This window comes from Notolepis coatsorum, assembly GCF_963971535.1.
Source record: "Notolepis coatsorum genome assembly, chromosome: 2".
Classification (NCBI taxonomy): domain Eukaryota; kingdom Metazoa; phylum Chordata; class Actinopteri; order Aulopiformes; family Paralepididae; genus Notolepis; species Notolepis coatsorum.
This window is the reverse complement of record NC_140166.1, coordinates 149,058,507-149,069,948: the sequence shown is the minus strand read 5'-3', so window position 1 is coordinate 149,069,948 and position 11,442 is coordinate 149,058,507. Positions and strand designations below refer to the sequence as shown.

The following is an 11,442-nucleotide window of genomic DNA, read 5'->3' as shown; positions in this document are numbered from 1 at the left end:
CAGGCAAAAACGCTGCCCCACAGACAACCTCCAAGTCCTCCACCTCCTTAGCCGAAAACTCTGCATTGCAGACGAGCTCCAAGTCCTCCATATTCCCAGTCAAATACCTACCCTCGCAGACGAGCTCCAAGACTTCCACCTCCTCACCCAAAAACTCTGCCTCACAGACGAGCTCCAAGTCCTCCATCTCCTCGGGTGAAAACTCTGCCTCGCAGACAAGCTCCAAGTCCATCTCCTCAGGTGAAAACTCTGCCTCGCAGATGAGCTTCAAGTCCTCCATCTCCTCAGGTGAAAACTCTGCCTCGCAGACGAGCTCCAATTGCTCCATCTCCTCAGGCAAAAACGCTGCCCCACAGACGAGCTCCAAGTCCTCCATCTCCTCAGGCAAAAACGCTGCCCCACAGACGAGCTCCAAGTCCTCCATCTCCTCAGGCAAAAACGCTGCCCCACAGACAAGCTCCAAGTCATCCACCTCCTTAGCCGAAAACTCTGCATTGCAGACGAGGTCCACATCCCCCATCTTCCCAGTCAAATACCTTCCCTTGCAGATGAGCTCCAAGTCCTCCGCCTCCTCACCCGAAAACTCTGCCCCACAGACGAGCTCCAAGTCCCGCATCTTCCCAGTCAAATACCTTCCCTTGCAGATGAGCTCTAAGTCTTCCACCTCCTTAGCCGAAAACTCTGCCTTGCAGATGAGCTCCAAGTCTTCCACCTCCTTAGCCGAAAACTCTGCCTTGCAGACAAGCTCCAAGTCTTCCACCTCCTTAGCCGAAAACTCTGCCTTGCAGATGAGCTCCAAGTCCTCCATCTCCTCAGGTGGAAACTCTGCCTCGCAGACGAGCTCCAAGTCCTCCATATTCCCAGTCAAATACCTTCCCTTGCAGATGAGCTCCAAGTCCCCCTCCTCAGGCAAAAACAATGCCCCACAGACGAGCTCCAAGTCCTCCACTCCATCAGCCAAAATCTGTGCCTTGCAGGTGATCTCCAATGTGTCCGAGCATCTCACTCAGAAACAGGGGAACACCACGCCGAAGACAAAGTCCTCATTTGTCCCGGTTGGAATGACCCCTACCAAACCGGCTCTGCCTAGACCTTTGTATATGACAACGTTCAAGATCCCAAAGAAAACCCGACCTGCCCTGGATAACGCTGCGATTTGGAAAGAATGTAAGAAAAGGACTCTTTCTGCTAGTGCCGAAACTGAATTCCTGTCGATGGCCTCGCACGTGCGAACGACTGAGCCTGCCGACGCCGGGTCTTCTGCAAAGAGAGACAAGGAGGAGCGAGTTCCAGATGTCCTCTGCTCCACCGCGGTCACATCCATTCCCGAGCTGGAAGGGAAAGTAGATGGGTCCACTGTGTTGGGTCAATCGATGACCTTAACCTGTGATAATACATCACCATGGATTGCACAGGTAACTAAGGACATTTGTCATAATCTTTAGTTTAGTATTGTGTAGTATGTCTTTATTTTGTTTTGTACATGTCTCTTAAAAAAGTATTTATATATATATTAGGCCTGTCCCCGACTAAGGATTTGTATAGTCGACTTTATTGGCCAAAATGTCCCGATAGTTGACTACCTCCCCGAATGCCATTCCATTTGGGCTGTGGGGGGTGCTTAATGACTGAAGGCTTCTTGTCCTCTGCGGAAGCATGCAATTGGTCCACTGATGGATACATCTTGATATTTGTCTATTCTATGTGTTCATTAGACGGGTGAAATCCTCTTTCAGTGCCTCTGTGCCCGTTTTATTAGGCAGTTTGCCTCGCTGGTATGCGCGCCATTAGCGTTAGCCACACTTGTAGGCCTCTTTGCTTTTGGAAAGAATGATCCCAAAAAATAAAAATATTAGAATTCGACTAAGAGGTTGGCAGTCGACTACGGCTCCTTTCAATCGATTAGTCAACTATTCGACTAGTCGAGGTCAAAGGTAAAATGTGTTGAGTGGTTGATTTCTACACAGAATTCCACATGCCATTCCTCTGTGGCCCACCTTGTCGATTGCTTTTATTCAAAGCTCCGTACAGAATCATTGTATACATACAGGCACTGGTGTATGACTCATATGGGAATTAATTCTAATTCTGTTTTTCAAATAGGAATTAATTCTAGTTCTGTTTTTAAATGGGAATTTAATCTAGTTCGCTTTTACATCGGAATCAGTATTAGTTCTGTATTAAAATCTGAATTTATTCTAGTCCTGTTTTGTGTACAGATCTAAGAAGTATTTCCTCGTTGTGTTCCTGCTAATCTCTCTGTTTCCTTGTCACAACCTACAAGATCTTGCAGACGTCGGTACCAGACGGCCCCTCTACAAGCGCTCACATCTATGAAAACGACCAAGAGGTACGTTCTTCCTTCCATCCGTTAACATTCACCATCTCTTTCAACTCTCCCAACTCTCCAAACACTCCCAACTCTCCCAACTCTGTACAGATCTAAGAAGTATTTCCTTGTTGTGTTCCTGCTAATCTCTCTGTTTCCTTGTCACAACCTACAAGATCTTGCAGACGTCGGTACCAGACGGCCCCTCTACAAGCGCTCACATCTATGAAAACGACCAAGAGGTACGTTCTTCCTTCCATCCGTTAACATTCACCATCTCTTTCAACTCTCCCAACTCTCCAAACACTCCCAACTCTCCCAACTCTCCAAACACTCACACGAGGGTTTGTGGACTTGGGCACAGTATGGGTACGATTTGATCTCAATTCCCTCTCCATAAGCACACAGTCAAACTATTTCTAGTGAGGATGACCTTAACCCTTTCACTGCCACACTACAAAACGGTTAACCCTTTCACTGTGACAATACACGGAAGGTTAACCCTTTCACTGTCACACAACAGCAGGTTAACCCTTTCACTGCCACACTACATAAGGTTAACCCTTTACTATCACACTACCGATGGTTTAAAAGGGCCCGGGCCGTTGGCAGTTAAGTGGTTAAAGATGCAGTACAGTGATGTTTTACTTCAGTGGGTTCCCTGCGTTTTCCTCATGAACCAATTGGTGCCTCAAAGCCTCAAATGGTGCCTGTGAGAACCTTTTGTGATTGACTCATCAATCAGAGCAACCAGATGGGCCAATCAGAGTTAACCTGTGTGTATTAGGAAATATTTCAGAGGAAGCAGATTGGATACCTGAAATGGCTTGATTTGATCGATAATCAACATTTTTATAAAATTGTCATAATCTTCACAACAACAGTTCAAACTTTTTGGGTTATCTTATGTTAACACTTTAATCGCCGGAAACGCCGAAACTCGTCATTGCCCGCCATGCTCATTCTGACGAAGACGCCGTAACACGTCTTTGATATCAATATTTCAAAAATCTGTGATCGAAATCATATTTCTCTCCCGGGGACCTGAGATATACTGCTGAGCTCCACTCAACTCTCTAACGGTTCAAGAGCGCCATCTGGTGGCCGATCAGCAGATAGCCCAACAGGAAGTCATGTGGATGACGTGGTGCTCACCCATATTTCGTCCGGGCACTCGCTATCATTAGCAGGACTCCATCTTGACACAGTGAACACCGATCGGTGCACATAACTCGATAAACAACATGATTTGGACGTATATACTATTATACAACCTGGAAATGGATCGGATATTTCAACATCCCATAATAGAAAAAATTCTATTCCACGCTCATCCCCCAACGGCGCAAGGAAGATACGGTGAGTTTCAGCGTTATTTTCTAATGTATTCTATACTAACTGCTCTGATGATCATATGACCCACACTAGATGAATGATATAACGTTGCCCACGGAATTATAAACGACCCCCCGCCCATCCGGTCAACATCAGATCATACGTAGTAACTTCTAGAAGTACCTCCAGTTGACATTTTTTATCTGGCACCGATCGCTACCAAACTGTATTTGATCATCAATATAATGCATTTGGGGCTATAAATCAAGTTCTGGAGAAAGCTGCAGAAAACGATAAAAACATACTTATACTTTAGACCGTATTTTAGTATGAATATGTGAATGAAAAAGTATAACGTTGCTACACCCTGAACAATAGATATAGGACATTGAATGGGCCATAATAATGTCAATTTAGCAATACAATTTAAAAAGTTAAAGCCCTGCAAAGAAGGGGAACTTCTCCATAGACAAATAGAGCTGGCTAGGGATGGTAAATTATGAATTTAACCATGACGATCAAAGTGTTAACATACCTTCTGTTAAAAAATATTGAAAAACACAATTTTCATTGTACTGTATCTTTAAAATAAAGGGTGTCCCAATAATAAATATAATAAAAAAGTGTCTTGGATGGGATGCGATGGTAAGGATTTCTACCTTTTTGGGACGGTTGCTATTCAGTAATATAATATATTCACAACTGTCCTCATTGTCTTGATAATAAGCCCTGGTTGTGGTGTGCGTTGCAGATGCAGCTGGTGGAAGTGCTTCACCAGGCGCGCAGTGAGAATGAACTGGAGGTGCAGTTAGCGGAGAAATATGGAGAACTCACCAGCATGGACATCGACTTGCCGATGGACACCCTCAGCACCTTCACCTCGCTCAGTGAGTTCAACTTCAAACTTCAAATGACTTTATTTTCCTTTCGGAACTTCATTTGTGCAGTGGTTAACCCATTCTCTGCCACGCTTATATCCATCGCTGTTTGATCTCTGCCAGTACTGTAAGTCTATGGAGATGTTCACCTTCTTTGCAGGGCTATAACTTTTTAAATTGTATTGCTAAATTGACATTACTATGGCCCATTCAACATCGATTATATATCGTTCAGGATGTAGGAACGTTTAACTTTTTCATTCACACATTCATCCGAAAATACCGTCTAGAGTATAAATATGTTTTTATCGTTTTCTGCAGTATTTCCCAGAACGTGAGATATAGGCACAAATGCATATATTAGATCATCAAATGCAGTTTGATACCGATCGACGCTATATTAAAAATTCCAACTGTACATGGTCCTAAGGGTTATGACTGATCATGCGCGGGTGAACGGAGGGGGGGGGGGTCGTTTATAATTCCGTGATAGTCGTTAGATGCTTCATGTAGTATGGGTGATATATTGATCAGAGCAGTTTGTATAGAAAATGTTGTATCTCACGTCAGTCTCCTCGTACCGTTGGGCGATGAGAGTGGAGCAAACAGATCCCAGTTATGTGGTGGGGATCTAGGCGATCCATTTCCGGTTTGTATATTACTAATACACGCCCAAATCATGTAGATTATTGAGTTATGGCAAAGATCCATATCCACGTGTGTGTATTGAGTCCCGCGACGATAAACGAGTGGCCGGACGGAATAGGAAGACGCACCGGGATCACAAGAGATCCACTTCCGGTTGCAACTCGCCGATCAGCCACCAGGTGGCAGTATTGAAGCGTTGCAGAGTTGTGCTGGCTCACACAGCATCCGACAAGGCTCCGTGAGTGAAATATGAATACCATGGCGAAAATATGAAATTATGATCAGAATCACGTCGTACGCCGTTATTGGCAGAATTCGCATGAACTTGAAACCCGTTGTACGACGTTATTGGCGGGGACAGGGTTAAAAGACAAACATACAGTCACAATACATAGACACCCACCACTATAAAAAAACACCAGCTTCGTTAAAACTACAGTAAAAAATACCACGATATAGACCTAGAGTTATATTCATTTACACTTCTAGTGCCGGAAACGTAGATCTACGTTTCTGTCACGGTATTTCTTTTATTATCTATTGCCATTCATAATTCAGCGGGGCACCTTGTGCATACTGTTCTGAGTGTGTCTGAGCTGGCAGACGGTATTATACCGCCCTCTAAGAAACGGGTTGGTTTCTTTTCTCTACCAAGCTGCGGCATGGGGGCGGGTCCTAAACACTCCGGCAAAACACACGCTTGTAGGGGTGGTTTGGACTACTGACCCCACCCGCCCGTTGAAGTGCAATGTCCTACAACGTCGGAGGCACGATCGCTGTGGATAACTGGAATGGCGATGAGATTATTGGATTATTTTTTTTGCAGGTAAGGACACCATATATGAAAGCTTGCGTTGATCTGATATTTATTTCTACTGCGATTGAAGCTATCTGTGTTATAGCTGTTTGGTTGTATGCCGTTGGGTTGCAGGAGGGATGGGGGGGCGCCGGTCTAAATCACATTGCATGCGTGCACGAGGAAGGATAATAGTGATGATCTAGCATTGATTTCAGGAAGATCCGATAATCAGGCAAAAAATTACAACGTTTTCGTGTCTTTTCCCTGGAATTGCTCAGAAGCGGCCGGACTATGTTCATATTCAAAACGGTATAAAACGGAAATGTACGGATGAAAAAATAATCTGTTTTTTGCACGTTGACCATAAGCAGCTCAATGAGACTCGACAGCGTTATTAGACCCATAGCTATACTATAAAATATAGGTTTAGGTCTACAAAGTACAACTACGTTTACATGGGGTTAATGGACGGCACAGGAGTGGTCACTTCCCGGAAGGGGCGTGGCACTCAATGTGTTAAAGAAAGTTGATTTAATAAAAAAAAAAAACGAATTTAATCAGATTAATCACTTTATTCAAATTGAGGATTTTGTTTGAGGATTATTATTACATTTCTGTATGATTTTGTGTGTTTTTGTGCAGGTTGTGAGTCTCTTCAGGGGATTCTTATTGTGGTTCTCGACACAAACATCTTGCTGAGCCACCTGGACTACGTCAAGCACATGATCTCTCATGGACTAGGAGGTATGTTGGACCAGGTCTCATGGACTAGGAGGTATGTCTCATGGACTAGGAGGTATGTTGGATCAGTCTCATGGACTAGGAGGTATGTGTCTCATGGACTAGGAGGTATGTTGGATCAGTCTCATGGACTAGGAGGTATGTGTCTCATGGACTAGGAGGTATGTGTCTCATGGACTAGGAGGTATGTGTCTCATGGACTAGGAGGTATGTGTCTCATGGACTAGGAGGTATATGTCTCATGGACTAGGAGGTATGTGTCTCATGGACTAGGAGGTATGTGTCTCATGGACTAGGAGGTATGTGTCTCATGGACTAGGAGGTATGTGTCTCATGGACTAGGAGGTATGTGTCTCATGGACTAGGAGGTATGTGTCTCATGGACTAGGAGGTATGTGTCTCATGGACTAGGAGGTATGTGTCTCATTGACTAGGAGGTATGTGTCTCATGGACTAGGAGGTATGTGTCTCATGGACTAGGAGGTATGTGTCTCATTGACTAGGAGGTATGTGTCTCATGGACTAGGAGGTATGTATCTCATGGACTAGGAGGTATGTGTCTCATGGACTAGGAGGTATGTGTCTCATGGACTATGAGGTATGTCTCATGGACTAGGAGGTATGTGTCTCATGGACTAGGAGGTATGTGTCTCATGGACTAGGAGGTATGTGTGTCATGGACTAGGAGGTATGTGTCTCATGGACTAGGAGGTATGTGTCTCATGGACTAGGAGGTATGTGTCTCATGGACTAAGAGGTATGTGTCTCATGGACTAGGAGGTATGTCTCATGGACTAGGAGGTATGTGTCTCATGGACTAGGAGGTATGTGTCTCATGGACTAGGAGGTATGTGTCTCATGGACTAGGAGGTATGTGTCTCATTGACTAGGAGGTATGTCTCATGGACTAGGAGGTATGTTGGATCAGGTCTCATGGATTAGGAGGTATGTTGGCTCACACTTTTTTTTCCACACTTTTCCGCACCTACTCCCGAACTACGCATGCGCAGATTGCCCGCGGAGTCTAGGTTCATCAATCTGCGCATGCGTCTATAGCTCGGCCGAGAAAGTGCCGATCGACTTGGGATTGGTCTCTCCGTGTTCAAGAGACTCTGGCATATATAAAAAATCTATTGGATCATGTCTCCAGCACCCCCCCCACAGCCGTAGCTACAACCACTTAAAGGTGACATGCATTATAAATGGATTTTTTCAGTGTCTAGCATTGTATTATAGTAATAGTAGTTAGTATCAATGTGTCTGTGTCTCTAAATACCATATTGGCGGATTGCTCTCATTCAGGTCCGACCATTTCCTGCTCGATTTAATTAGGTCATTCTGATTTGACTCACAACGTGACGTCACGATGCGAGGATGGAGCGGATCATAGTGATCCGATTGGCTCTGTGGTTGGAGCCAATGCCCGCCCACAACCTAGGCAGCCCACACAGCGATAGCAGGAAAACGTCCTCAAACAGCGAGGCAGATAGTGTTACCCGACACCTCGACTGCACTCTGCGAGGGAGCGAGAGATAGAGAGAGCAGCGTTTGTTTGTTTAGAGAGAGAGAGAGAGAGAGAGGGAGCACTGAGAGAGAGAAGGGGACTTGGTTATCTCACACACACGCAGCTGTTAACACAGTGCTCCGTGTGTGTGTGTGTGTGTCTCTCTCTCTCTCTCTCTCCCTCTCTCTCCCTCTCTCTCTCCCTCTCTGTCTGTCTGTCTGTCTGCCACTCGCAGACTGTGTGGATGACTGTCACTCAAAGTGCTTATGGGCGGAGCCAGGCCAACAGCCTGAATACCAAAGTGAGAAAAATGTGGCTTTTGAGTACTTGATTAGAAATATAAAACAATGAATTTTTTTTTAATAAAACCTTACAGGTGTTCCATAGACTGACAGGAATTGTGTAAAGTTGCCCAAATAGTGCTAGGAATAGCAATGCATGTCCCCTTTAATGTCAAGGCTCTCATCCACATTCATTCATTTCCCCCCTCCCCCAGCTCTCTCCTCCATGAGCTCAATGTAACGCGAAAGTGCAGTGGTCTATTGCTGCTGCCATGCGCTTTAACACTTTCACTGCCGCACTACCAAACGGTTAACCCTTTCACTGCGACAATACACCGAAAGTTAACCCTTTCACTGCCACACTACAGCAGGTTAACCCATTCACTGCCACACTACAGAAAGTTAACCCTTTACTATCACACTACCGACGGTAACCGGTAACCGTCGGTAGTGTGATAGTAAAGGGTTAACCTTCTGTAGTGTGGCAGTGAAAGGGTTAAGATGCAAGTACTTTATCTGGGAAAACATTATTCATGCCCATCCCTATAATCTAGTATGGCATCGATTCACTATGTCCCGGTTTGTCCCAAAGAGTCCTTCTCAGTACAGTCCATGCTGTGCTTCCTACTGGATACTCAGCCCCTCCTTAGTAAAATTTTTTTTTAAAGTGAAAGCACTTAATTAAACATTAACAAAACTCTAATTGAAAACAAACTCTTCAGCCAGGTCTCACGGATACCCCATATGCATTGTATTTCGTACCCTTCTTTCAGGGAATGGGGGTTATATACATAACCTAAGGTTTCAGCTCTCTCCTCTCCTCTCCCTTCTCCCTCTTCTCTCCTCCTCTCCTCTCCTCCTCATCTCTTCTCCTCTCATCCTCTCCTCCTCTCCCTTCATCTCCTCCCTCTCCCCTCTCCTCTCCTCTCCTCTCCTCCTCTCCCTTCATCTCCTCTCCTCTCCTCTCCTCTCCTCTCCTCTCCTCTCCTCTCCTCTCCTCTCCTCTCCTCTCCTCTCCTCTCCTCCTCTCCTCTCCTCTCCTCTCCTCTCCTCTCCTCTCCTCTCCCTCCCCTCTCCTCTCCTCTCCTCTCCTCTCCTCTCCTCTCCTCTCCTCTCCTCTCCCCTCTCCTCTCCTCCCCTCTTCTCCTCTCCTCTTCTCCATCTCCTCTTCTCCTCTCCTCACCTCTTCTCCCTCTCCTCTCCTGTCTCCTCACCTCTCCCCTCTCCTCCCCAGAAAGACTCAGAAGAAGCTTCTATCCCCAGGCCATCAGGCTCCTAAACGAACAATAAACACTATGCAACAACCATCAAATGCACACAGCACACACACCCACACGCACACACTCACTTAAACAAACAACACACTGCAGCACCCACTCTCCACACTTTAGATCACACTAACACACTTTATATTTATTGATAAAGGATTTGCACTACAACTCGTACACCTACTGTAAATTGTACCTAAATTGCACCTCATCCCATTTCTGCCTTGCACTATATAGTCTTGTATATTAGTACACTGCATAGTATATTGTATATTATATGGTAACTCAGTTACGTCTATTCTGCATCGAACATTGTACATATGTCTATACTGAACACTGTGATCTCATTTTTTTACTTCTAATTTACATGCTATACTATGTTATTTTATTTCATACTTATCTTGTCTAGCACAGTCTCTGGAGCGTAACAGTAAGAAGCATTTTGTATAAAAGTATTCTGTACTTCTGTATGACAACTATTAAAGAAACTTGACCTTCCTCTTCTCCTCTTCTCTCCTCATCTCCTCATCTCCTCTCCTCACCTCTCTTCTCTCTCCTCCTCTACTCTCCTCTCCTCCCCTCCCCCCCAGCTCTGGGTCTCCCCGTCATCCTGGTCCCCTGGGTGGTCCTCCAGGAGTTGGACTCGCTGAAGAACGGGAGGAAGCAGCTGTCTAACTCCATGGCCCACCTGGCGACCCCCGCGGTCCACTTCATCTACTGCTGCCTGAAGGAGAAGGAGTCGCGCCTCTGGGGACAGTCTGTGCAGCAGGCCGCGCAGAGCAAGTGTACGTCTACCACTTTAACCTCTTAACGTTCGGCATACTCATTTTTTATAATTTATTTTACATTTATTTAACCTTTATTTACCCAGGCAAGCAATTAAAGGGGACATGTACTGCTATTCCTAGCACTATTTGGGCAACTTTACACAATTCCTGTGTAAAGTTGCCCAAATAGTGATAGGAATAGCAATGCAGGTCCCCTTTAAATCTTCCCTCTGGTGGATTGAAAGGTGATAAACCCATTGTTGGCCAGGAGGGCTGTAGTACATCTCTGCTCCACACGGGGGTGCTGTGACACCGCTCTGCCAGGGGGAGCCTGTGGTGACATTCCACTGATTCAACACCAGGGGGCACTAGCAGCACTAGTCAGAAAACCATTATGTTTCAAGGGCAAGTCGCAATACAATAATGAACAGGGATTTAATTGTAATAATTTCTTTGTAGTCTGACGGATGGTAGAGAAGAAGTCGTGGACCAGCATTCCCTTGTTCTTGATCCATAGTTTCTGTGTGTGTGTGCACGTGTGTGTGTCTCTTAGCGTTATGTAATATATTTAAGTGTGTGTTGAATAATTACATGCATGTCACGTGTGAAGCAATACAACAGTGCTGTTAATTTTATATGATATAAATATACAGCATACCAATACTCATCCTTCTCTCTCGCTCTCGCTCTCTCTCACTCTCTGTATTTCTCTCTATCCCTCTATCTCACCCTCTTTCTGTCTCTCTGTTTTTACCCCTCTCTCTGTGTCTGTCTGACTCTCTCTCCCCTTCTCTCTCTTACTCTCTCTCTCTGTGTCTGTCTCTCTCTATGTTTCTGTCTGTGTATTTGTCTCTGTATCTCTCTCTGTCTCTCTCTCTATATATATCTGTAT

The 11,442-nt window shown here is 45.1% G+C and overlaps 1 protein-coding gene across 1 annotated transcript in view; it reads left to right on the top strand.

Annotated features, from left to right (window-relative positions):
* Positions 1 to 884: 884 nt before the first annotated feature.
* Positions 885 to 11,442, top strand: part of swt1 (SWT1 RNA endoribonuclease homolog) — a gene marked incomplete at both ends in the record, with an annotated part of 109,094 nt that continues 98,536 nt past the window's right edge. Inside the window, 6 exons of the mRNA XM_084308342.1 lie at positions 885 to 1,055; positions 2,285 to 2,350; positions 2,506 to 2,571; positions 4,416 to 4,551; positions 6,632 to 6,733; positions 10,374 to 10,562. Coding sequence (XP_084164468.1) covers positions 885 to 1,055; positions 2,285 to 2,350; positions 2,506 to 2,571; positions 4,416 to 4,551; positions 6,632 to 6,733; positions 10,374 to 10,562 — 730 coding nt within the window. The remainder of the gene's footprint in view (positions 1,056 to 2,284; positions 2,351 to 2,505; positions 2,572 to 4,415; positions 4,552 to 6,631; positions 6,734 to 10,373; positions 10,563 to 11,442) is intronic.